At 46.4% G+C, this 27,950-nt stretch overlaps 1 protein-coding gene across 1 annotated transcript in view; it reads right to left on the reverse strand.

Moving 5' to 3' along the window:
* HABP2 (hyaluronan binding protein 2) overlaps window positions 1-25,362 on the reverse strand; it is a 36,904-nt gene extending 11,542 nt beyond the window's left edge. Inside the window, exons 1-4 of the mRNA XM_065894072.1 lie at window positions 25,213-25,362; window positions 12,833-12,869; window positions 2,245-2,355; window positions 713-820 (exon numbers count right to left, since the gene is read on the reverse strand). Coding sequence (XP_065750144.1) covers window positions 713-820; window positions 2,245-2,355; window positions 12,833-12,869; window positions 25,213-25,281 — 325 coding nt within the window. The 5' untranslated portion in view covers window positions 25,282-25,362. The remainder of the gene's footprint in view (window positions 1-712; window positions 821-2,244; window positions 2,356-12,832; window positions 12,870-25,212) is intronic.
* Window positions 25,363-27,950: the final 2,588 nt, after the last annotated feature.

A 27,950-nucleotide genomic window follows, 5' to 3' on the forward strand; every position in this document is an offset into this window, starting at 1 on the left:
AAATGGTAGGAATAACTGAAGAGGGCACAGAGAAAACAAGTCAACCACAAAACCCTCACTTCCTCCCCCACCCCACTTAGATGGTTGCTAGATGCGACAGAATCCAGGTTCTCTCTAGGGGTGCAATTAGCCTGTAAGAATTCTATTCCCAATACCTTATTACATAGCCTCATGTTATGCCCACAAGAGGTCACTAAAAGTGGACACACCGTTTATCAGAGTCTCCACGAGTGAGGATGGCAGGAAGAGAGAGCATGGGGCTGGGAGTCAGGCACCAGGTCTCTAATTTCTGCTCTTCTCTTAATTAGCTGTGTAACCACAAGCAAGTCCCCTGTACACTCTGGGCTCCCTTTCTCTAACAAGGTTGAGCCTTATGTGCCCTGAGAGCCTTCCTGCTCTTGTATATGAACAACATTTCTCTGTTGAAGTTGGTCTAAACACTCTTGGTCAGAACCCAGCTATTATCTCCTCTTACCCTCAATGTTCTTATCTGTGGAATGGACATACTAGTCCTATCTAACATGTAAGGGTGAGGACTCAGTGAGATGCTGCCTGTGACCATGCTGAGGAACCTATTATGCACAACATAATATGTGTGATTGTCAGCCTTTTCACGGGATTACTGAACCCTTCTTTACCCCCTAGAATTGGAGGAGAAACTGCCTCTTGTTCAACACGGAGGGAAGGTTGGATCCAGTGAAGGTCCACTCACCATTCTGACACCTGTTTCCAGAGAAAGGGGCTGGACAGCTGCAGGTGAATGTGGCCCCGCTGATGAGACAGTCCCCACCATGTGCACAGGGGTTGGACAGGCATGGATCTAAAACACGTGGGCAGAGGTCAATGTTGCAATGAACAGCAGGCAAGAAGCCCCCTGTCTGCTCACTGAATTTCCATCTCCTGCCCCAAATGAGAGAGGAACTGCCTAGCCAGTGATTGGGGAAAGGGGGAAACATGCATTGACCTTAAAGAGCTGGGAAAACTGCCATCATAAGACCAGAGGGAGGGATTCAGGTTAGTAAGAGGAGAGGCAAGAAGGAATCGTGACTGTCTCCCTCAGCCTGGCTTTGGATGGGGCCTTTCTCGTTGAGTAACTCCCCTTTCCCGTCATCAGTGTCTCTCTCCTCCCAGGCTCGCTGGGACTGCCACGGGGTCTGTCTCTGATGCCGAAGGCATTTCACAAGCCTGAAGACCTCCCCTACTCCCAGTGCCCAGGGGTGGAGGTCAGAAGTGGGGAACGAAATCCCACCCCTAATGAAACACAAGCTTTCTGAACATCAGGAAAGAAGACCAAAGGCAAGAGGGGGACAGAAGAATTGACGGCGAGGAGGAAATGACCCAGTGGCCTTCATCTTTCTTCAACTACTTGTTCAGTTAGATTTTGTCATATTTCATCTGTGCCTTTGGCTTTTCATGGTTGTCTGAATGGATCTTCCCTTGGGGAATTCTTTATCCTTCTGTTCACACACATTGTTCTTTGGTTCAGGAACTAGGATCCCTGGGCCTGGCTCTTGTTTTGATGGTCCCTTCTGATGTTCCCCTGATGCCCCGTATCTTGGCCCTGCCTTCCAGGCCACTTCGCAGTTACACAGCTTTTATTCCAGCTGCTAAGTGCTTTCCATTACTTCTACTGATTTAGTCACATGGCTTTGCCTAGGCCCAGCTTCTCATTTTCCTTTCTGTCTCAAGAAGCCACAAAAACAAAAACAAACGTGGCCGAAGCACACATGTGTGAGCGTGTGTGCACACACACACACAACTGTGCAAATCTTCTGAAGAGTGAAAAAGAGAAAAAAAAACCAGCACAGCACAATGGCAAATTTGTGAATGCTACAGTTTGATGCCTAATGCTAAGACAGACTCTTCTGCATAATTAGGACTACCTGTCATGAAAGCTCTGGGGATGATTTTGAACGTGACTCTAACCCACAGTGTCAGGAGAGCTAGATGATGATGCACTAACTTGCTGAGTGACCTTGGCTAAGTCAGCTCCTCTCTTGGCCTCACTTGCTTCACCTGTCATTTGAAAGTGGGAGAGATGGTCTCTAAGAACCTCCCCAGTATTCATAGTATGTAATTCTAACTGAAAAAAAGCCAGTCTAAATAAATTTTTAATACCTATTTTATGATGCTGGTCAGAGAGGAAGAGAAGAGAGAGCCCTTGCATGTGGTCACGCATAAACTCCCCTCCAGGTGTGCTGCTCTCCTCCCAGGAGGGCCCCCCCAAACAGCTCTGGTACCTACCGTCCTCCGCGTAGTACCAGTCAGGATTCTCGGGATGGCCTAGAGCGCTGCTGGCATTCCCTTCCTGGTCGTAATACTCTTGGCTGTACTCATAGTGGTCGAGAGTCCAATCTACAGATGTGGGAACAGGACAGAAGCAACCCTAATCATCAGACCTAAAGAAGTCACCATTTTATTTCACTGAAAACCCCCTTTCCCAACGGTTTCTAGGTCCTGAAGGAGGGTTCATGTGTCTTTCCAGCTCCTGACGCTGACGGGGCAGATGGAAGGGGTCGGGCACCGTGAGTTTTCATTTGAGGGGGCTGTCATGACCCAGTGAGCCAGCGCTGGCATTTGGCAGGGTCAAGAGTACGTGATTGGAAATGGCTTTTCACTAACCGTGACCTTGGACAAGCCAACTCTATCCTCCGTGCCTCAGTTTTCTCACCTGTAAATAGCAGGAAGATGACTGGGGTGCAGGGAGCCTCCAAGGTCCTGTATGAGATCTGCCCAGGGTCAGATCCAGTGGCACTTGTGTGCCTTGTTGGGTGGTTCTGTGAATGAAGTTTCTCAGTGGGACTTTATCAGTCACCTTAGCTGAATAAAGTCAAAGAAACTTGTCCCTTTTCTTTCAGCTTCAGCATCAAACTACTCCCGAGTTATTTATATAGAATCGTCGTAACTGTTAATATTTACTGAGTCTTTACTATGTACCAGGCTCTGGACTAAGCATTTTACATGAACCACCCCATTCCATTCTCATAAAAATCTAGATGTATTATTATCTCTACTTTAAGCTTAGAAACCTGAGGCTCAAAGAGGTTAAGTAACTTGTCCAAGGTCACATAGCTAACAAATGACAGCATAGGAGCTAAGGCAGTTTATCTCCATATATCCCTTAAATTGCACTCCCTCAACTGCTTCAGCGGGCCTCTCATACTGCCTCAGATAATTCACAGTTACCCTTGGGAAAGGGGTCCTATCAGTCCCGTTGCATATCCAGCCTGCTAATTAGGGATTGTCCAAGGACAGCCTTGAGAAGGTTCACGGATCTTGCCTACTGAAAGAAAGGGCAGTATATGGCGTTGCCCATGGTTGTAAACCTTACACTAGACCAATCCACTAGGAAGAGCAGGTGTGTGTAAGCCTGGACTCAAGCTCTTTGTTGTCTGGGGCCTTGGAAGATGCTGATAGCTCTGTGGCTGATGGAGAGGAGTTTGGGATTTGAAGAAGGTTGGGTTGACTTTGCTCTCTCCAGCTGGCAGGAGTATGGCAAGTCAGCAAGTTGAAGCTGTAAGGAAGCTGTCCAGAGATGCATATGATAATGAGGCAGGAGCAAATGCAGATAGCCGGCTTGAAAAGGCGCTCCCACGGAGCCACAGCGATGGCCCGGAGGATGGCACCTTACCTACGCCCGATTATCAACCACATTATCTTATTCGTCTCTCAGTCATTCCCTTATAGTCTTTATCTCTTTGGCTTTTGAAAAATCGACTTTTGCACAATGGCTGTTTTATATTTCCCATTAAAATGGAACTATCTTTTTATTTCCTTTTTGAATACGCCAACTCTGGTTCCTTGCCAAAGTTTCACCTCATTTATCACAGTGTCAAGTCAAGACTCCCTTTGCCTCCTCATTATTTCTCCCGAGCTGCTTTTCCCCACTATGAAAATGCTCTCAGAGGAGGCCACCTTTCCAGGCATGAGGATCTAGGTTGAAGATAAGGCCATTGTCTTCCTGGAGCAAATAAAGTTTCTTTCCATCTAGCATGATAAAGCAGAGAAAGGGTGAGAAAGTAAGGGGAAAAATTTTTTTTTCTGAGTTTGACATGAAAGATTTCAAACAGACATTTGGAAGAGACAATGAGTTTGGTAATGAGATGATTGCCCCATTTCTTTCTTTCTTTTTTCTTTGGAGAATTGATTTTTGTTTTTCCAACAGGTGTTTATAGATAAGCGCCTTCGAATCGCTCCTGTAATTTCTCCCATCACTCCCACAAGTCGAGGGTCAGAATGGATAATCTTGGTTAGACCGTTAAGAATCATTTCTTTTGCAGATATTTGGAAATGAGGGAAGATTTTTCATAAAGATGGAATAGTATGATTTTTCCAGGTGACAGAGGATGGATGAAATGTCTGTTGGGTTTTGATTTGAATCCAGCCCTATTTACAAGGTCTGTTCACCTCTCAGTGAAGCTAAGGAGGGAATAAAACACATAGACTTTGAGTTACATTCCTGCCAAGTGAGGCCTTAAGTCCCTACTATTCTCCAGGGTCCAGGGCCCTTGGTTGAGGTGGGATAGAAGAAGCAGAGGCTCAGTGGCCCCAGATTGCCAGAAGCCATCAGTTGGAAGACTGTGCAAGGGAAGGCCAAGATCCTTGACATTTGGGGTGGGTTGCAATATGTTTTGAAAATGCTTTTTAGAAGAGTCACCTGGGAGGGTTTCTCTACCTCCAAACTTAAAGCTTGTTTTGTCTTTTCTATTCTATTGGTAGTTCATCCCATTGCCTATGTAAGAAACATGTATTGTGCACCTACAGTGGGACAAGTATTATGCCAGGTGCAGGAAGGCTTTGGGAACAATGGAGAATTATACAAAAAAGAGTGGGATGTGGCCTCCAGTCAAAGGACCCTCGAATCCGGGGTGGATGGGGGAAGAAAGCCAGCCAAGGAAGGAGATGAAAGGGTAGTGAAGAGGCAGGAGAGCTGGATGTGGCCAAGTCTAGCTGACAGCCTCAAATTCCACATTGGTACTCTGGTGTGGTATGAGCCAATCTGATGAAATAAATGAGACCTGATTCTTCACCTCTCCCTGTGGCCATGCTTATTGCAATGTGCCTTTGCAGCTCCTCTCACCAAAAGATGGAGTCACAAATCAATAAAATTAGAGATGAAAAAGGAGAAGTTACAACAGACACCACAGAAATACAAAGCATGCTAAGAGACTACTACAAGCAACTCTATGCCAATAAAATGGACAACCTGGAAGAAATGGACAAATTCTTAGAAAAGTGTAACCTTCCAAGACTGAACCAGGAAGAAATAGAAAATACAAACAGACCAACCAATCGCAAGTAATGAAATTGAAACTGTGATTAAAAATCTTCCAACAAACAAAAGTCCAGGACCAGATGGCTTCACAGGTGAATTCTATCAAACATTTAAAGAGCTAACACCCATCTTTCTCAAACTCTTCCCAAAAATTGCAGAGGAAGGAACACTCCCAAACTCATTCTATGAGGTCACCATCAGCCTGATACCAAAACAAGACAAAGATATTACAAAAAAAGAAAATTGCAGAACAATATCACTGATGAATATAGATGCAAAAATCCTCAACAAAATACTAGTAAAAGGAATTCAAAAACACATTAAAAGGCTCATACACCATGATCAAGTGGGATTTATCCCAGGGATGCAAGGATTCTTCAATATATGCAAATCAATCAATGTCATACACCATATTAATAAATTAAAGAATAAAAACCATATGATCATCTCAATAGATGCAGAAAAAGCTTTTGACAAAATTCAACACCCATTTATGATAAAAACTCTCCAGAAAATGGGCATAGAGGGAACCCACATCAACATAATAAAGGCCATATATGAAAAACCCACAGCCAACATCGTTCTCAATGGGGAAAAACTGAAAGCATTTCCTCTAAGATCAGGAACAAGGCAAGGATGTCCACTCTTGTCACTATTATTCAACATAGTTTTGGAAGTTCTAGCCATGGCAATCAGAGAAGAAAAAGAAATACAAATTGGAAAAGAAGAAGTAAAACTGTCACTGTGTGCAGATGACATGATACTATACATAGAGAATCCTAAAGATGCCACCAGAAAACTACTAGAGCTAATCAATGAATTTGGTAAAGTTGCAGGATACAAAATTAACGCACAGAAATCTCTTGCATTCCTATACACTAATGATGAAAAATCTGAAAGAGAAATTAAGGAAACACTCCCATTTACCATTGCAACAAAAAGAATAAAATACCTAGGAGTAAACCTACCTAGGGAGACAAAAGACCTGTATGCAGAAAACTATAAGATACTGATGAAAAAATTAAAGATGATACCAACGGATGGAGAGATATACCATGTTCTTGGATTGGAAGAATCAATATTGTGAAAATGACTCTACTACCCAAAGCAATCTACAGATTCAATGCAATCCCTATCAAATTACCAATGGCATTTTTTCACAGAACTAGAACAAAAAATCTTAAAATTTGTATGGAGACACAAAAGACCCCAAAGAGCCAAAGCAATCTTGAGGGGAAAAAATGGAGCTGGAGGAGTCAGACTCCCTGACTTCAGACTATACTACAAAGCTACAGTAATCAAGACAATATGGTACTGGCACAAAAACAGAAATATAGATCAACAGAGCAGGATAGAAAGCCCAGAGATAAACCCACGTACTTATGGTCAACTAATCTATGACAAAGGAGGCAAGGATATACAATGGAGAAAAGACAGTCTCGTCAATAAGTGGTGCTGGGAAAACTGGACAGCTACATGTAAAAGAATGAAATTAGAACACTCCCTAACACCATACACAAAAATAAACTCAAAATGGATTAGAGACCTAAATGTAAGACCAGACACTATAAAACTCTTACAGGAAAACATAGGAAGAACACTCTTTGACATAAATCACAGCAAGATTTTTTTTGATCCACCTCCTAGAGTAATGGAAATAAAAACAAAAATAAACAAATGGGACCTGATGAAACGTAAAAGCTTTTGCAAAGCAAAGGAAACTACAAACAAGACGAAAAGACAACCCTCAGAATGGGAGAAAATATTTGCAAACAAATCAATGGACAAAGGCTTAATCTCCAAAATATATAAACAGCTCATGCAGCTCAATATTATAAAAACAAACAACCCAATCCAAAAATTGGCAGAAGACCTAAATAGACATTTCTCCAATTAAGATATACAGATTGCCAACAAACACATGAAAGAATGCTCAACAGCACTAATCATTAGAGAAATGCAGATCAAAACTACAATGAGGTATCACCTCACACCAGTCAGAATGGCCATCATCAAAAAATCTACAAACAGTAAATGCTGGAGAGGCTGTGGAGAAAAGGGAACCCTCTTGCACTGTTGGTGGGAATGTAAATTGATACAACCACTATGGAGAACGGTATGGAGGTTCCTTAAAAAACTAAAAATAGGCCTTCCCTGGTGGCGCAGTGGTTGAGAGTCCGCCTGCCGATGCAGGGGGCACGGGTTCGTGCCCCAGTCTGGGAAGATCCCACATGCCGTGGAGCGGCTGGGCCCGGGAGCCATGGCCACTGACCTGCGTGTCTGGAGCCTGTGCTCCACAACAGGAGAGGCCACAACAGTGAGAGGCCTGCGTACCACAAAAACAAACAAACAAACAAACAAAAAAACTAAAAATAGAATTACCATATGACCCATCAATCCCACTACTGGGCATATACCCAGAGAAAACCATAATTCAAAAAGACACATGCACCCCAGTGTTCATTGCAGCTCTATTTACAATAGCCAGGTCATGGAAGCAGCATAAATGCCCATCGACAGATGAATGGATAAAGAAGAGGTGGTACATATATGCAATGGAATATTACTCAGCCATAAAAAGGAACGAAATTGGGTCATTTGTAGAGACGTGGATGGATCTAGAGACTGTCATACAGAGTGAAGTAACTCAGAAAGAGAAAAACAAATATTAACGCATATATATGGAATGTAGAAAAATGATACAGATGAACCGGTTTGCAGGGCAGAAGTTGAGACACAGATGTGGAAAACAAACATATGGACACCAAGGGGGGAAAGTGGCGTGGGGGATGGTGGTGGTGGGATGAATTGGGAGATTGGGATTGACATGTATACACTGATGTTTATAAAATAGATAGCTAATAAGAACTTGCTGTATAAAAAATAAATAAAATAAAATTCAAAAAAGGAAAAAGATGGAGTCAGTTTCTCCATCCCTAGGGTCTGGGCTGGCCTTGGGACTTGCTTTGCCAATAGCTTCTAGTGGAAGCATTGTGTGCCAGCTCCAAGCTTCTCTTTCTCTCTCTCATGACTGCCGTGTGAACAAGTTTGGACTCTTCTAAGTAGGATAATGGAACATGTGAGGCAGCCTTAGGCCCCAGCCAAGATCTCAAACATGTAAGAAAGCCCAGCTAATCTCCCAGCTGACTACAGACACATGAGGAAGCCCAGCCAAGATCAGCTGACCCTGTCTAGGCTAGAAGAACTGCCCAGCTGAACCCAGTCCAAATTGCCAACCAGCACAGTTTGAACTGCAGACATGGGTCCACTTACATGTGGATTTTTTTTCAGTAGATACATACGCACATGCAGTGTAAATGTATTTCCTCTTCCTTATGGCTTTCTTACTAACATTTTCTTTTCTCTGGCTTACTTGTAAGAATACAGTATATAACACATATAACATACAAAACTGTGTTGATCGACTGTTTATGTTATCAGTAAGGCTTCCAGCCAAGAGTAGACGCTTAGTAGTTAAGCTTGCGGGGAGTCAAAATGGATTTTTGACTACATGGGGAGGTCAGGACCCCCAACCCTTGAATTGTTCAAGAGCCAACCATATCATGTAGTAATAACAAATGAACACACATGACTTAATATTGAGTTGCTGGTGGGATACGAATTTTAGATACTAGAATTCCTCAGTGGCCCGGGTGGTTGCAGAATTTTAGGTTTCACGGCTGGATCTCAGAGGGCACATCTCTTGAGTTTTGTATTTAACTTGGTCTATCTGATTTCTTTCCTTCAACTAGACAGTTGGTTTCTTAAGAGAAAGGGCCATGTCCATTCCTCTTTCTACCCCACAGTGCCCGGCACAGAGCCCTATATGCTGTTAATATATGTGTTGGACAGATCAACCTTTCCCTCTGTGGCCAAGCCTCCCTTCCTTCTGATTGGCTGGCACACAGTGGGCACATAGCTCTGCCAGTGAAGATGGTGTCTGCCTGGTACAGAGTAAACAGGGAATTCAGGGAAAAAAACTATTTGAGATTTGGGTCATAGATATTTGGTGAAGAAAATGCCTGATGAGCTAATAGGAGTATAGAAATTTGTCCAAGGGCTTTCCTGGGGAGACAGGGACTGCATGCAGGCTGACATGAAATTTGGTTCCATTGGTAGATTTTTTTAAAGTTTTCCAGGTTCCAATACAGACTACTTGAGATTGTCTCTAGGCTATAGAGAAGGAGAAAGCTTTGCAGGATGAACAGGGGAGCTGTCAGAAGCATTTCATATCAGGTATAAAAAGAAACCCTTGTGGATTTGTCTAATTATAAGAGTCTGTTTTTAGAATTTATCAGGAAGAATGGTAAAGAATATCCCGAGTTAACTCAAATATTCCACATAATAGGTTATTATGTACTGAGTATTTTCTATGTATTGGTGACTATACAAAATAAACGTGGTCACACACAACCTTATTTAACTTTAAAAAAACCTCTATAGCATAGGTATTATTATTCCCATTTTACAGAAAAGGAAAAACTAAGGCAGAAGGAGATGGTATCAGAAGCCAGGTCTACCTAAGTCCAAGTCTGGTTTGCTAGCTTATGAGCCCTGGAGCCTCTTGTGGGTTTGTGTTTCCGGAAACTCCATGGGTTTTGGCTTCCAGGAAGTAACACCATTGGGAAATCTCTGTTGTCACATCCTCCAGGTCCCTCAACCAGGATTATCGTGGTCCATACATGGGGTCTCTCGGAAAAACTCAAGAGTTCCTGGGATGGGGTTTTGCAGCTGCTTGGGTTAAAGAGCTTGCCAGATGTGTGGAACAGAATAAAAATCCCTGGAATGCCGTCCCTGTTGGCACCATCCATCACTGTGGCACAGACAGTTCCTCCGAGGGCCTCCCCCAAACCCCATCCCTGTCAGCCTTCATTTGATGCTTCCATTCTGGCTGACAGGGCAAGCCCAGCAGAGACCCTTGCTGGCAGGCATCAGGACAGCTGATGGATGGGCTCAGCCTGTGTTGCTGGGCAGAATCTAGCTGGCTTTGAAGAGGCATTTCTGCAGGCCTGTGGGCTGTCATGTCACCTGCTTTGGGGAGATGGGCAGAGTCTGTGTTGTTTGATGGTCACCTCCTCTGCCACCCATTGGGGACTGTGGCCCAGGCCCATCTGCTCCAGCCAGGCCCTCACCATGTACTGTCTCCAGCAAGACCAACTACAGTAGCAGCTTGCCCGTGGACTTGAGCACAGCGTTTCCCTGGCCACACTGTTGTCAAAGCCGGCGGGGAATCTGACAAATTCCATCAAAGTACAACCCTCAGGTGAAATTAAATCAGACGCGAACAGGGCTGTTTTTAGAACCTAACCTGCTCTTTGCAGAAAGACCCAGCCACTACATCTCACCCTGTTCCACAGCCAGAGGCTGACAGAACACCTCGAGATGGACTCGGGGGCATGCATGTGGCCTGTTCCAGGATCCCTTCATCTACTTAACCAAACTATCAGAAGCCCTTGGCAGGGTTCTTATAAAGCCCAGAATCTCAGTATGTTAAATCCCACATTTTCTACTCCTTACTAAGTGGTTTTTCAGCCTGTGCTCGAATACCGCCAGTGATGGAGAACTCACTACCACTCAAGAGCCCAAAAGCCCATTCAGATTTTTTGACAACTATGATGATGAGGAAGTTCTTCCTGTTTGCAGATCAAATCTGACCCTAAAGTTTCCAATCTATTTGATTGAAGCTGAAGGCCTTATGGACACAAAGAATGTATCCACTCCCTCTTCTGTGAGGTCTGCTCAGCAGGGCCACTGCATACATTTGTTCGTGTTGTTCACTGCACAATCCAGGGTGTCATAAACTCATAGTCATTGTAGATGTCTTTTGCAACTTTCTGGCAGGTGGCAGTAAAGTTTCTTGAGGTAAATACTCCTGTTAACTCCCACAAAGCCCACCTCGTGGACTAGGGGTGGGGCTGTTTTTCTTTTTTTTTTCTTTGGCGGTATGCGGGCCTCTCACTGTTGTGGCCTCTCCCGTTGCGGAGCACAGGCTCCGGACGCGCAGGCTCAGCGGCCATGGCTCACGGGCCCAGCCGCTCCGCGGCATGTGGGATCTTCCCGGACTGGGGCACGAACCCGTGTCCCCTGTATCGGCAGGCGGACTCTCAACCACTGCGCCACCAGGGAAGCCCGGGGCTGCTTTTTAAACACTTGAAGAGGGTGAGGTCCCTTGAGTGTTAGATGTCCTGTTTCTTCCTCTGTGCAAGCCCGCAGTTCCGAAGCTCTGTCTCGTTGGCACCCAGACCAAAGCAGCCCCTTCAGTGGTGCCTGAGAAGTTCGCGCTGAAGGCTGGGGAGGAGGCAGCTCTTCCCATCTCTTGGCCTTGGACCCACCCTGGATTCCATGTACGCTGCTGGTCTGGCCAGCTGGGGGAGCCCCCTGAAATACGATTCTTCCAAGCAATTGAATTATATGTTGTTGAATTCAACACTCTCCTTTGCTTTGGGGAAAGACACAGATCCTTTCCCAGTCCCCACACCATGCTCATGTACATTTCTATCCAATTCCACAAACATCCCCTGCAGGGCAGGACAAGTTCCAAGCATCGCTTGCCTTGAGCCGGCACAAATCTGTCTGCCCATCCAGGGCTTTGCTGCCGGAGAATATTGACTGTCAAGCTGAATTTGACCCAGTTATCACGTTCTTTGCTCCGAAGAGACCCTTGATCCAATGTTTAGACGTGACTGTGATCTCCATGTGCCTGGCTCTTGTCCTCTGTGTGTGACCAACACAGGTCGTTACCAGTGGGGGATGTGTCCTCTGCCCCAGTGAAATAATCAGTGGAGTTTTCTCCTTTGGGCCTCAGAGCAGCAAAGGGAGACTCAGACCCAGAGACAGAGACCGAGAGTTGGACGATGTGGCAGGAAGGAGCAGCTCTGCTCAGCCCAGGCCTGGCTGAGGGCACCAGGCAGAGGAAGTGGGACAGGTGAGAGGTGGCAGGTGTGTCTGTGAGAGAAGAGCCTGTGTGGAAGACCATTGAGGAGACACACCGGGTGGAGGAGCAACCCAGTGGGGGTGCTGGTGAGAGGCCATCAGCAGCGGTGGGCCAGCCGGGGGCTGCCTGCACGGCACCACCCTCTCAGCACAGAGGGGCTGGCTCCCCACCGAAGTGGGTGGAGAGAGTGGGGTAGCACAGGGCTGGCCTTCCTGGAGCCATTGTTCAAGACACCCTCACTTTGCCTTGGCCTTTTGGTCTCATTTCAGACACTAATGGGCTGTGTGACCTCGGGCAGGATGCTTCCCCTCTCTGGGCCTCAGTATCCTTCTGTATAAAATGAAGGGGTTTAACGGCTTCAGCAATTCTTCCCTTGGGGTCATGAGACTGGACATCAGGGATGTCCACAGGCAACTCAAAATTGTGTAAAGCACTGTGTGTGTGTGTGGACACACAAATACCCAGGAATGCATTTCTCTGGGAAGATCTTCAAAGCGGTCCGTGACACTTCTGAACCATTGGAACCCTGAGGTCACATCCACACTCGCATGTACGGGCCCCCTTTTCTCCATCCCAGAACCAGCCTGTGGGGTTGGAAGCCCCAGGGGGGTCCGCACACTCACCTGGGTCCGGGTCGGTGAGTAAAGACAGGAGGGAGAACTGAAAAACAAAATGACACAGAGCAGAGCAAGGTTGAGTCCTCTGAGCAGGCTGGGTGCTTTCCTGAGCTCCCGTGAGCTGAAAGGAGCCTTCTCGGAGTCATAGCTAGGACACAGGAGCATGGGGTACTTCCTGATGGCTGGAGCGGTGGTGTCGTGGATTGGAGAGAGAGGGGCTGCGGCCTATTTGACGATGCTCCCCACTCTTCCTGTGCTGGCTGAGTGATCCAAAGCATCACTCTTTCTCCCCGGGGTGGATGTGTAGTGCTTGCACTTACCTGTTCCCATGCTGGAATCTGGCCGCCCAGGTACTGACCGTCTTGTCAGGTACAGTGATCAGCATGTATTGTGCATCTCCTCTGGCCGACTACACATTGCTGCATTTAACTCTTCTAACGACCCTATGAAGAGGCTTTATGAGCCTGTTTACAGATGAGAAAACTGAGGCTCAGAGGTCACACAGCCAGCCGTGAGAGGATTTGGATTCATGCCCAAGTCTAGTGATTGTCTCAGGTGACAGTTCCTTAAGGTTGGAGATGGACAGATGCTTAAACTCTCCAATTACTTCCCACTGTTCTTGGAATAAAATACAAACACCAACTATGACCTGTAAACCTCCTCCCATACCCCTCTCTCCTGCTGCTCTTCACTAATCTCCAGCCACACCTAGGTTCAAAATGACACTAGCCAAGCTCTTTCCACCTCAGGCCGTTTGCAATTGCTGTTCCCTCTGCCTAGAAAACGCTCCACCCCACCCCTCCAATGACCATCACTGGGTCTCAGCTTAAATGTCATCTGCCCCGACTCCTCTATCAGTATGACATGCCCCCATTGTTTTGTCTCTGCACCCATTCATTTCCTCCATGGTCCCCATTACAGCTTGTAGTTTTGTATGTTTATCTGCATGTTATCTGTCTCTCACATCAAGCTCTGCCCTCACAAGAAAGTCGAGGCTCTTGTCTGTTTCATCACTGACGTATTTACCTAATATTGAGCACGGTGCTTGGCACATGGCATGCCTCAAAAAGTTTTGCATAAAAAAGTAAATAATGATAGGAATAGTGTTTTTTGGTGGTGGTGGTAATGTTTTTTGTTTTTTTTACAATGCAGTACTTACCAGAAAAAGAAAGTTTTACCTATTTAATAGCTGGAATATTTTCTTTCACTTACATCAGATGTCAGCAAACAAAGGTCCTTGAGCCGAACCTGGCAGTTGTGTTTTTGCCAATAAAGTTTATTTATTTTATTTTATTTTATTTATGGCCACGCCCACCTGCTTACACATTGCCTGTGTCTGCCTTTGTGCTGCAACTGCAGGGCATTTGTTGACACAGAGAGTATAGTCCCAAATATCTCCTATCGGGTGCTTTACAGACCAAGTTTGCTGACCTCTGACTTGGAAAACAAGAGTTCTATCTCCTGACAGGGTTCCCTTTGGGTGGGTCTCAGTGACCAGGAAGCGGCCGTCAGTGTGATGTATCTTCCTCATACCCAGTCTAGGCAGTTTGGTATATTTGCTTCCTCTACCCTCAGCAGAAGTTTTAATTTTCTGTTTTACTGTAGCCTCCTCAGTCATTTTTGGGTAAAATGGTAAAAAGAAAGACTGCATCCCGACGTGATGTACGCACAATAGGGCACAACATCAACTTGTAGCGTTCTGGACAAAAACGCTTATCCTAAATCTACTCACGGGGAACGTGACAGGCCCAAGTTGTGGGCTTTCTACAAAATAACTAGCCTCGATTCTGCAAGATTGTCAGTGTCACAAAAGACAAAAAAGATGGGAAGACTGTTCTTTATTAAATGAGGCTAGAGACACCTGACAACTAAATGCAGCGTGGGTTCTTGATTGGATCCTAGATTTAAAAAAAAAAAAAAAAGAAAAGAAAAGCCCTAAAGGATATTATTGGGACAATTGGGAAATCTGAATATAAACTTATGTCAGTATTATTTCGTTAGTGTTGAATTTCTTGAGAGTGATAATGGTAGTGTGGTTTGTAGGAACACGTCCTTATTCTTAGAAGATGCTGAAGTAGGGAGGGAGATGTCTGCAACTTAGGTGCAAACGATTCAGAAAACCAACCAACCAAACAAACAAACAAACAAAACAAATGTATATATCGGGTTGGCCAAAAAGTTCGTTTGGGTTTTTCCCCAATGCATAAGAGATCATGGCAGAAAGCAACTATGGCAAAGGTTCTGTGTTGCATCTATCTGGGTGAATGATATTCAGTGAATTATTCTTTCCAGTTTTCTGGAGGTTTGACAAATTACAAAATAAAAAGTTGTGGGGGAGAAAGTCATGCAAAGAAAGGCAGAGGGGGCTTCCCTGGTGGCGCAGTGGTTGAGAGTCCACCTGCTGATGCAGGGGACCCGGGTTCGTGCCCCGGTCCGGGAAGATCCCACATGCTGCGGAGCGGCTGGGCCCGTGAGCCATGGCCGCTGAGACTGCGCGTCCGGAGCCTGTGCTCCGCAACGGGAGAGGCCACAACAGTGAGAGGCCCGCGTACCGCAAAAAAAAAAAAAAAAAAAAAGGAAAAAAAAAAAAAGAAAGGGATAGATGCCATCTGTTGTCTGGACAGTGACTATTTAAATGCATCACTATTGCCCTGCCCTGTTTCTGCAGGAAATAGACAAGGGGTGGGGATTTTGTTTGGTGGGGGTTGGTAGTGGCAGGCGGAGTTGGCAGAAGAAGGGCAGGTTCAGGTCTTAGGGTGTTTCTGGGGCTGCAGTGCTTGAACAGGGAGCAGCTGACATTGACACCTCTGGGCATGAGTGGCAGGCAGGTGACAGAGAAGAAGCATGAGGGGACCCTGAGGACAAATGTTACACTTCCTTCAGTCTCTCCCTCGTCACAGCCAGTCCTGGTCCTTTGCCTGCCTCATCCTCCCTCCATAAAGCTTGTGTGGACGTCAGGGCCCGTCACTCTCTACCTGTCTTCATCCAGCCCTTCAGGACCGGAGCCAGGGCGAGACCCCTTAGCTGGAAACTGGAGCTTGAGGGAGAGTCAGGTGCTGCGCTGCCCACAGCCAGCAGGTGGCAGACGTGCCCTTCCCAGGAGTTGGAGCTGGAGCTGGGGCTCAGACGGAAAGCAAACAGAAAGAAAACAGTACCTTCCTGGCCTGGGGGCACCTTCAGATCCCACAGGCTCTCAGGGGGTCTGAAGCAGCTGCCGCCCAGCTGTGCAGCCTGGGCTGCATGTCAGGGTGTCCCAGGGGTCGGAAGCAGACCCACTCATTTTGTGGATCACTGGATCCACCCTCAGAAAGCGGCTGTGGTGAAATGTGGGCACCGGCAGCCCAAACACCAGGCTGGATATTGGGGGACCAAACCAGAAAGGCTAGGACAATAGCCAGTGATTTATGCCGTATACCTGGATCCTGAAACTAACCTGGATGATGGCGGGGGGGGGGGGGGGGGGGGGGGCTGAGGGGGATGGATAGACACAATATCTGCCTCCTTTCATCCCATTATTCCATTCCAGTTTTCAAAAGAGACAGGGAAGTAAGAACTCCTATGCCTGGGACTTGCAAATCTAAAGAGGAAGGTCATCGATGCAAAAGAAGTAGGAAGAGGCGCAGGAAGGGACAGCTGTGATCTCAGCTCGCATTTATTAAGACCCGACAGTTGCCAAGGACTGTGCTAAATGATTTATGTGCATTTTGTCTCTTTCATTGCACAGAATCCTTGATAATTGAAGTACTATAATTATGCCCATTTTAGAGGTGAGAAGACACATTTGCAGAGATTAAATTGCCCAAAATAACTCAGCTAGTAAATGATAGAGCCGGGCCAGAAAAGAGCCAGTCTAACACCAGAGCCATTGCTGTGAGGGATGAGGGACCCACAGCCTGCAAACATGGTGTTGAAAAGATGGAGAAGGAAATGGGAGAGCTACTTAATGCTAAGAGAAGCAGGATATTGTGCCCGGTGAAGAGATTGGGTCCTTATTCTTGGAAACCTTTGGGAAAATCTTGTCCAGAGTTGCCCAGGCCTGGGAAGACACAGAGAGGGCCACTAGGTCCCATGGACATCTGGGGAAGGGACAAAAGTCATCTGCAGCCTCAGCCAGTCCACTGTGACAAACACATCTCAGCAAACATCTTCACCCGATCAGAAGGCACACGAGCCACTGCCTGTTTCGTCCACCACATTTATTCCCAGTCTCACCAGGGATGAGTGGTCACAGCTGCCTCAGCTCCTCTTAGAGGGCTGGGAATAGCAGCTTCTTGCACATGGAAAGGTAGCTGCTTTGCAATAGGTTCAGAGAGACCTCTCTAGATCCAATTGCTGGTCCATCTACAATCGGGCTTTCACAGTGGACCCGTGGCTCAGGACTTTGGCCTTCTCCAGTTAGAAGCAAATTATTAGCAATGTTAATATCCCACCCCCCAGCCCAGTCACCAGGGAGCATGTCTCATGATCTGGTGTCTTCTAGGCTCAAGGTGGTTGGTGGGCAAGGCAGGGAGGGGCAGAGAGAAGGATCCTGCTTACTGATTACTGAGTCTTACTGATTTACAGTGTAATCTCCTTGAGGGTGGAGGGAGTTGAGGTCTCATCTCTTCTGTCCTATCTTTATTCTAGTAATTATTTCAACTCAGTTTCTTCCTCTACCTTTCACAATTCTAGACCTTCTTGAAAACAAAACAAAAAGGCAGAGGCTAAAACCTGCCTTGATGGGTTCCAGGAATTAACTGATAGGAAATATTCTCAGAGGACTGGGAAGCAGTAGAGGGGAGAAGTGGGGCTAGACCTGACCTTTGGGGCTAGAAGCTTGACTTAGAATGAACCAATAGCAGAAAAATCTTTCACCTGGTAAGTAAGACATTGGGACTCAAATTCCAGCCATCTCTTTCTCTGCAGTTATTCTACCATGACCGGGTGGTAGACCAGATGTCACTGCACACCAGGAAAAGATTTGCATTGCTCCTAAAGGTAGCTGGGGAGGAGAGAACTCTGCACTGTGGCCAGGTGAGGGTGAGGCTGCTGGGCTGGAAGGCAAGCCAGGGACAGGACTGCACAGCTCAGCAGAGCCAGTCCCCACTGCTGGACACAGCTCAAGGTTAGGGTGAGAGGCGGAGGTGACAGAGGACAGGGGTTGCCAGTATCTCAGGCACCATCCCAACTGCTGCCTCACAACATCCTCCCACTCTGGCCCCTCCTGCAAAAAGCTATGTCATGAGATGAACGACTGTGCAAAGCCTCGGTCATTTTTTTTAAATTGTAAAATACATGCTACACGATATTTTTCATTTTAACCATTTTTAAGTATACCATTCAATGGCATTAATTACATTCACAATGTTATGTAACCATTACCACTGTCTATAGCCAAAACTTTTTCATCATCCCCAGCATAAACTCTGTACCTATTAAACAACGACTCTCTTCCTTCCTCTTCCAAGCCCGTAGTAAGCTCTATTCCACTTTGTCTCTATGACTTTGCCTGTTCTAGGTACCTCATATAAGTGGAGTCATACATTATGTGTCCTTCTGTGACTAGCTTTATTTCACTATGAATAATGTTTTCAAGGTTTGTCCATGTTGTAGCATATCTCAAAAATGTGTTCCTTTTTATGGCTAAATAGTATTCCATTATATATCACAATTTGTTTATCCATTCATCTGTTGGTGGATACTTGGGTTGTTTCTATCTTTTGGCTATATGAATAAGACTGCTATGAACATTGATGTACAGATATCTGTTTGATTCTCTGGTTTCCATTCTTTTGGGCCAGTACCAGAAGTAGAATTGCTGGGTCATATGGTAATACTGTGTTTAACTTTTTAAGAAACCGCCATACTGTTTCCGCAGTGGCTACACCATTTTACATTCCCACCAGCAATAAATGAGGGTTCTGATTTTTCCACATCCTCACCAATACTTGTTATTTTCCTTTTTTTTTTTTTTTCGGTACGCGGGCCTCTCACTGCTGTGGCCTCTCCTGCTGCGGAGCACAGGCTCCGGACGCGCAGGCTCAGCGGCCATGGCTTACGGGCCCAGCCGCTCCGCGGCATGTGGGATCCTCCCGGACCGGGGCACGAACCCGTGTCCCCTGCATCGGCAGGCGGACTCTCAACCACTGCGCCACCAGGGAAGCCCTCCATTTTTAAAAGGTTCGAGGCATCCTAGCAGGTATGAGGTGGTGCCACTCAGTCCTTTGTAATCACAAGGAATCTCATCCTTGCTTTAGCACACAAGCTGTGCGACGCTGTCCCAGGATCGGCAGCTTCACTGTGGCTTTGCTTTAATCTGAAGCTCAGGGTGAGGAGGGATGGCTCTAACGGGAAAATTCAGAGGCCAAGGGAGAGGCACCAGCCAGTGGTCCCTGTGGGTGGTTTCCTTCTCGAGGGCCTGGATGAAGCTGTTCACAGGACCACAGCGATGAGCCAGGAGGCACTGTGAAGAGGAGCTGGCCTCGACCCTTTATGTGCAAAGGAGGAAGCTCAGGCCCAGCAGGGTGACATGGCTCCTGTAAGGACGCGAGTGGATTGGGCCAGGGAGGAATTCAAGGCCAGGTCGCCTCCCTGTGAGGCTGATCCCCCGTGCCTGGCTCAGAGCCACCTGTACAGACCTCTGCCCAGTTAACTGGAGACTGGACTGCAGCTTCATGCGGTGAGCCGGGCCGGGGCAGGGCAGAGAGGAGAGTCCCGTTTGTAGACCCTGGGAATTTCCATTTTTATCTGGGGAGCGTTTGATAAGAATTCAGATCCCTGGGCCCCACTTGCAGGTTGTGCTCCCATGGGCCTGGAGTGGGCCCAGAACATGCATTTTCAATCAGCCCCCAGCTCACTCTGCCGTTGGCCACGCTTCGATTTTACCTCTCTTGGGCCTGAAGCTCCTGGCCAAGGAGACAGGTGAGTCTATCTTTGCTCCCGTGCAAATTGTTGAATCTCTTTGTGCCTCGTTTCCCCAGTGATAAAAGAAAGAATTCCCTTACCCAACCTGACGTTTGATTCAGGGGGATTTGTCTGCTCAGGGAGAGCACAGCATTTGCAGTGGGTTACTCTTCAGGTAAGCACTTAGTGAGAAGTATTGGTACGGATGGCTCATCCCAGGACTTGTGGGGAGGGGGCTGAAGGATTGGTGGTGAGACCATCCAGGATAAGGAGACTGGATAAAAACAAACACTCATTTCTGGATGTGACCATGCACTTCAGAACCCTTTGAAAAGGCAGGTGTACAAAAAAAGAAACAGAAGGGCCTGTGGGGGTGGAGTCTGAGGCCCACCACATGGGCACAAGCCCCATATTCACCTCCTTGGCCAGTCGGTTCTCAGGAAAGTAACTTCCCCATTGATGGGCACCAACTCCACCCCTGAAGCTGTCTTTACTTCTGTGCTTTCTCTGTTGTGGGACATGAACCGCTGCTGGTACCCAAGCTGATTTGGGTGGTGCCTGGCCAGGGAGAGTCATCACATCAAAACACAGCGTGAGAGAATCATTCCCTTCTCAGTTTTACTGTCATCTCTTCCAATCCCATCACAAAGACAGACTGGGGTGGCCCTGGTAAGTCCCTCCCCTCTACCTCTTGCTCCTAATAAGGAGAAAGCAGGAGTCAGCTCTGCGTTTTAGCGTGACAGCTGCAGCCGGTTAGAATTCAATGGCATTGTTTCATCTTCTTTGATTTTCCCATTTATAGTAGTGATGGTTTCCTTTAAAAATATATCTATCTAGGTAGGCAAAAAGTGAGTCTGTTCAACAAAAGTATTAAGAAACTAGTCTGGGCTTTGGCAAAATTTCTGAAGATGGATTCATTCATGACTAAAGTTTTGAAAGCACTGAGCTAGTGGGTTGCCATCTAGCAAGACTTGATCCTTCTGGTGTTGGAAAGAAAAGCTCCGGGGATTGTTGAAGGAGCCTCCAGATGGGAGTGGCTTTTCCTCCCGCCTGAAACTGGAGTCTGAGGCCACTGTCCCCCTGGACACCTTCCATTCCACATTGAGAGTCCCAGTCGTTTCGGGGTAGTGCCCAGCATGGCAACCTCTAACACAGTGGTTATGAGCATGGAACGGGCATCAGGCAGACCTGGGTTTGAATCCCAGCTCCGTAACCTCGCGGGCGGGCCATTTGCACAGACTACTTAATTTCTGTAAAGCTTAGTTTCTTATCTGTAAAATGAGGATAACAGTGGTCCTTAACTCATAGGGCTGTTGGGAAGCTTTACATGCGATAATAAACATAAAGCACACAATACCTGACATGTGGTAAAGATTCGATAAACTTAATAAATACTTGCTGCTATGATTATGATTAGCCACTGTTGTCAATGAGTTTGAATTTTTTTTTCACATTATTAAGTGATTGAGGGGAGCTCACTCAGCACAAACTCTTCCTCGAATTTGTTCATCAAGTCACAAGCACGTCACACCAACCCCCTCCCCTCATTTTTCCTGGGATCTTTGCCAAGTCCTAAGCCAGGAAACCTTGTTATATTAATTATGAAGAAAAAGCATGTTTTATTTAAAATCCTGGCTGCCGAATATTCTGCCATGCTGTTTCTCTGCTTTTGCATTTAGGAAACTATAATGAATTGAAAATATAAATATATCTGTGCCTCCATACACAGGCGATTTCCTGCGACCTGATTTCCCTAAATACCAGAGTACACCGCCAAAGCTAATGAGCTGGACTTGTGCTTAGGACCAGGTTTCTTTAAAATCTATAAGAACATGCAGTACAGTTCAGTCCCTCTCTTTTCCAGAAGACTCGGAATGGGTTACAGCAGGAGGAAGTGATGCCTCCTAGGCCTGAAAGAGACTCTGACATTCCAGAGCCTCGACACTTTGAAAAAGGTGGTTCGTGTTATCCCATCCATGGCCTCGTTTGGTCCTGGGGGCCAGGTAGATTTGGACACTTGAATTAATCAGACACTGAGCCCTGTTACCTGACCATCCAAAATTGGCTCTAATACCTCAGCACCCACAGTGTTGCTAAACAATAACTGGACAAGCAGGCTCTCTCTCCATTTCTCTCTCTTTCTGCCTCTCTCTTTCCAAGGTAGAATGAGGTGGATAATGTACACCTGTCAAGCAGAGAGGGTGTCAGAAAGAGAGGGTGCTGGGGCCTGTGGGATCTGGGAGGCTTCAGCTTCTAATATAAGCTTCTAATTCAGCTTCTAATAAGCAATAGTTCCTTCTCCCCTTGGTGCCATGCAAGAATGGGAGCCTGTGTCACTAGAATGCCTGATTTTCAAGAAAAGCTGGGGATCTGTATTGTTATGTGAAACGTTCTGATTCTCAGATGTCACCCAGCAATTGAAAGGAAATGAAAATACTCTTCAGGCTGAACTTCTACCCACCAAATAAAACTCAGGCTGTGAGCAGGATGTACCCCAAGCTGCCAATTTGCAACCTCTGGTCTGTGCAGACGTTTTTGTGACTCTCTATCTAGGAGGATGCTGGAGTTCTAGAGTTCTTGGACTCTAAACTCTAGGGTTTAAAAAGCTTAGAAATGGGAGCAAACATGCATCTTAATTGTAAGGCCGCTGTTGCCATGGGCTGAGATAAGCAGGGCGGGCCCGACAAGCTTGTCCTCTGGCTTATGACCCTAGAAGAGGTCAAGTTACATTATGGCTGAGGCCAGTGGCACCTCAAATCACCCTAAGAACCACAGTAAGAAGAGATGTCCAAGCCTTGGGGACGGGGCACATACAGTTGAGCGGGCCTCCTGTGATGGACAAGGAATTGGACGGAGCTGGGTCTTTGTCCCGGCTGGGAAGTTAGTTCAACGTCTTTGGGCTTGTTTCTCCTTCAAACAATGGGAATAACAATACAAGACTGTGCTGGGGACAGGTGTTCAAAACTGACAGGTAAGGAAAACAAATCTAGACCAGACCAGGAAGGCACTAAGAAGGATTCCCTGGAATCCACGACAACTATATTTGACTGTACCGTTTTTGGATCGTGGCTATCTGAATGAAAACCTAAGTTAAAGACGAGCCTACAGAGAAGTCTTCATAATTTTTGTTGCATGATCTGACCTCATGGGAGGGTCTCCAGGCACCTTTCCAATGGGCAGCAATCAGAGACCCTTTGCTTTAAAGTTTCAGAGGCACATGGAATCTGTTACACTCCACCCAGGAAAGAGGCCCCTGGTCCAAGTGCCTCCCATCCCTACAGGAAGGACAATGCCCTGAAGCTATATGGACCAAAGAAATCTCATCCTTAGCCAGGGCCCCAGGCAAGAGACCTTATCCAGACAGATGGACACCAGCCATAGTCTAGGACTCAGCTCTGCCACCTCCCAGCTTTGTGACCTGAGGACACATTACCCAGCTCCTGATCTGTAAACTGAGATCAATAACAGTACCTATTTCTTAGGATCCTTCTGGAGGACCCAAAGACCAATGTGTCAAAAGCACAGAGCCTGGCACACAGGATTTTTCATCAAATGGTAGCAGTTGGTTATTATTTTTAGCTACATGGGGCAGGAGAGGCCACCCTGTCCATCGGGCTATGTGGCCCCTTCCTTCCTGGTGTTGCCTCAAACTCTAGACATCTGAGTGAACTGGCCACTTTCCCCTGGATGTCTGTGTACTGGCCTATGGGACAGAAGCTGCCCTCCCGACCACCTGTCTGGCATACATCTGGAGTAAGAAAACATTCCAAAGCCCTGAATCCCCTCTTTGGAATTGACTAATCTCATTGCCTAAAGGCTATCTCTCCTATTTTCTCTTTTATCCATTATTGACTTATATTTTCATCGCTAACCCTAAAAATTCACTGGGGCTTGCAAAAAAGGGATTTGGGGCGAGCATTACCTTTTGGTGAATTTCAAACAGACTGCATCCACTCTCTTCCTTGCCTGCAAACTTTAGGATCTAATTCTTTCTGACTGGTACTTTCTCCGGGTCCCTTGTGAACCTCTGATAGTTTCCGTCGCTTTTCTCTAGACTTGCGGTATTTCTGCAGGATCTTGGCCCCAGACATCCAACAACAATCAGTGATGTAGGGGGTTTGATAACAACTGGTCATTGTAGCCACACACACCACACACACACACACACACACACACACACACACACACACACACACGTCATCTCTGGAAAAGAAAACTCTTCCAGAGGTGAGTCATTGGCAGCTTAATATGGAACTAAGGTAGATGCCTGAGTACAGCTGACCAAAAGGGGAGGAGAAGCTGTTGTTTTTAAAGTGTGCTAATCAGAAAACCTGGAATTTAATCTGCTGCTTGCAGGAAAATCTCTATGGAGTGAAATGGAAAATAAGATACAAAGGTATTTAATGAGATAAATAGGTTATGACTGTTATTTCAGTTCTCAGCCCTTTCTTGTTCTCTATTCAAACCCCCTCCACTCCAACAAAGGGGCGCATTCTCTGATTTTTATAGAGAACTCATATTCACTTTGGAAATCTCAAGGGAAAAGAGCTAACATTTATTGAAAGCCACATACATTGCCCCATTTAATCGGTCTCGACCCTCCCCAAATCTGGGGGAGATTATCACTAGGTTTGCAGTAGAGGAAGCTGAGGCTCATAGAGACGATGTTACTTGTTACTTGTTCCACAGCTAGAAGGCGGCAAAGCTGAGATTCAAACCCTGGCTCCCAAGCCCACACTCATGCCTCCAACCCATCCAAGAGGCGCGAGGTCTGGTGAAGGCCCTCTCTCACATGTCCACAGAGACCCAGCTAACACTCTTGGACCACAACAGCACACAGCAGGGGCCGACACCTCCACAACTCACCTGCTCCCGGATGTCTTGAGTCCCCCGTGTGAGAACCCCTGATGTCCCTTTCCTTCCATTCTCACCATGACCTTCCTGGGGCCCCTGCTCCTCTCTGCCCCATTCACTACAGCCATGGTTACAGGGTGATGGGAGAAAAAGTGCTGCCCACAAAGCTTCTCTCCAAATCTAATCCATCTAAGTAAACCTGTTGCCAGCCGGATTCTCCTCTAGAGCCAAAGCACAGGGGTGCTTACCCTAGTGTCACCTGAAATAGCTGGAGAACACGTATGTGTGTTGGCATGTACAGAGAGAGAGTTTGTAGCTTTCGGCAGCTTCCCAGAGGGATCTCTGAGGTCCATGCCAGATCACAACACACTGCCTTAGCAGAGTTTCTTGCTCTGATCTCCTTAGTTGGAAGGTGTTCATGGAGACTCTGCTCCAAGAGGGCTCATGTCAATTGCATGGCTTCATGGAACTGGCCCCTTAACAGCAACCAACATGCCAGGCCTGCATTAGCCCTTGAAATCAGGACATATTCCACCTGGCAACACCAGCCTTTCACGACTAAAGTTTCTCATCACTCCTGGCCCAGCTGGTTTGGTCCTGCTAATAACCTCAGAGTCTCTCAACTACAGATATTTGAAAAGAACACTTACCCCGAAGGCTGTCTCTCCCGCCAGAAACATTAACAGCAGAACATGGAGATCAGACATTCTGGCAAACATCTTTGTAGTGTAAGAACTCTTGTTTTGCTCTAAAAACAATTTCTTTTGTTGTCTATGCCTTTAGGGGGGAAAGTGTCAGTCTCCAAGGATTCAGGAACAAATGAAGAGGATGCAAATTATTAACTAGGCATCAAATACTGTTTAATGTTTAATGTTTTGCAAACCAACTATCTTGATTAAACAAATGGTAACTTTGGGGCTGGGCTGAGCCACGGGGGTGGTTTGTTTTCTGGAGAGAAAGCAGCAAAGTGGCCCTGGCTCCTGGGGTTGGGGGTGAGGGGGTAGCTGCTGAGTGTTCGGCGCAGAAGGCCCGATGGTCCCTAGCATCCCAGCCACAGGGTGGGAGCCCTAATAGGGTGAGACTCCTGCCACAGGCCTCTGACATTTGCTGATTGAACAGAATGTTAATAGAGTTTGGATTCACCAGATCTCAAACAGAATTAAGGCATGGATGGGCTCCTAATAACATCACGCTTTATATTCATGAAAAATAAATTAAAGGATGCAAAACTGCTATTGACAAACATTGATTCTGGGCCCTTTGAAGCCTTGCCCATGGTTGCTTGTTGGCTTCAAAAGTTTTCTTTTAAATTTCATTACATAAGGTTTTAACTTTTTAATTAGTTTTTTTTCCCTCCTTTCATTGGAGTCTTTCTTTGATCAAGAGGGGGAAAAAAACCCATGGTGTTCATATTCGGGGCCAATTGTTTCCTACGTTCCTTTTATAGCTGCACTGGTTACAGGTAGCAACACGTAGAGCAACAGTTACCTGTGAAGTGTGGGTGCTCGTGGGTACAACTGATCTCTTTCATAGGCATCACTGTGAGCTCCCGTAAACACCTCACTGCGCACAACAGTCTATGCGAGGGCTCCAGGAATCCTCTCACCTGAGTCCTAAATCCAGGTTCTGAAACCCTGCTGCCGACTGAGACGGGTGCTCACCTGGGCCTCCTGTTCACCCATTTGCCATCCCTACTTGGCACGTGTACTTGGACTCCTCAGTGGCTGCTTCCACCTTTGGAGGCCAGGTTGCTGGTCATGAAGGGCCCCAAAGGTACCAGCCCAGGAGAAGGCCAAAGTCAGTGCCCCAGCCACCAGATAGACAACCCTTGAAGGACAAACCAGGTCCTGCCACTTTACCTCCTAAATTACCCCCAATCTGTCCTTTGTTCTCCATTTTTTTTTTTTTGTCTCCGCCCTCATTTAGGCAGCCATCAACTCACTCTTGGTCAACATCCATCTGATCCCTATAATACATGCACACTTTTCTGGAAAAGGTCTCCTCTAACCTTCCTCTATTCTTCCCCTTATCCTTATTCCACCCCTAACTCTGTTCCTAACTCTAACCCTGATCACTCTTTAGCAAGTTCATTTAGATAGCCACCTAGTTGATCCATCTTTCGGATTTCAACCCAAACATTACTTCCTCAGAAACCCTGCATGAGTTTTTCCTTCATGGCACTTATCAGGGTCATACTTGCATACCTGTATAGCTCTTCCATTAATATCTGCTTCCCTACTGCCCCCGATGGACCGAAAGCGCATGAGGTGGGCGCTCTGTTTTGCTCACCATTGAATTCTTGGCAGGGATGCCTGGCACATGGCTGGCTCGTGATAGGTGTTCAATAAATACATCATGAATGAATGAGCAAAGGAATAACCACTGTCTTACAGTGATAGTTGGATACTTTGTAACCTGGGCGCCTTAGATAGCATAGCCAACTCAATGTGAAAAGGAAAACTGGGTATGGAAAGCTAAAGTATTTGTGCACTTGTAAACTCCCTTCAATTTATTCACAAACACTACATGAATATTGATTGATTATCCACTGATGATCTGCTGTGAGCCTGGCATTGGCAACACCAGGATAGAGGAGGTGGACGTGAACTTTGCTCTTAAGGAACATGCATTCTGGTCGAGGGGGAGTTAGGCGGACCATGAAAGAGTAAAGAAGTTAATTTTAGTTAGTGATAAGTCTGAAAAAGAATGAAGCAAGGTGACGGAACAGAAATCCTTGTGGGTGGGAGGCTTCCGTAGACTAGGAGGTGGCGAAGGTGGGGATAGTGGCTAAGTGGGTCCTTGGTGGGGCGCTGACACCATTGCTGGTTATCTGGTCATAGAGCAAGGGTCACAGAGACAGCGTGCACGACGATGTTGCTATTTTCCAGATTCAAAGCTCGAGCCCTCGTAGCATCTGCTCAGCCTGTAAAAAAGTGGAAATGGAAATTCCAGGCAAGTCAAATCACTGAATCAGCCATGCGACTTAGGCATCTCTTTTAGCTTCCAAAGCCTTGTGTGAACTAGTGACTGTCTAACTTTGTGGAGAGATTCCCAGAAAACAAACCAGAAGCTTTTCTTCCTGCGTGAACAGGAAGTGACCCAGTGAGTCTGTTGTTCTCCTTTAGAATCCGGATTCATTTCCCTGACGTGTAATCTTCCCTTTATCTCTAGCAAAAAGTGAACACTTGTGCTCTTTGTGTAGTAGCCACAGGTCTCTCACACATTGTCTTATGTCCCTAAAGTTGAATAAACGTCTGCACGTAGCCCCAAAAGAGAGAATTCTCTAAAAGATGCTTAATCCTTTTAATTTGGAAGGACAAAAGACTAGTTTATCATGTGATATGGTTTTATCTGGGGAGTTAGAACAAACCTACCTGGGATCTCTGTT

Source organism: Phocoena phocoena, chromosome 16 (assembly GCF_963924675.1).
Source record: "Phocoena phocoena chromosome 16, mPhoPho1.1, whole genome shotgun sequence".
NCBI classification, from domain to species: domain Eukaryota; kingdom Metazoa; phylum Chordata; class Mammalia; order Artiodactyla; family Phocoenidae; genus Phocoena; species Phocoena phocoena.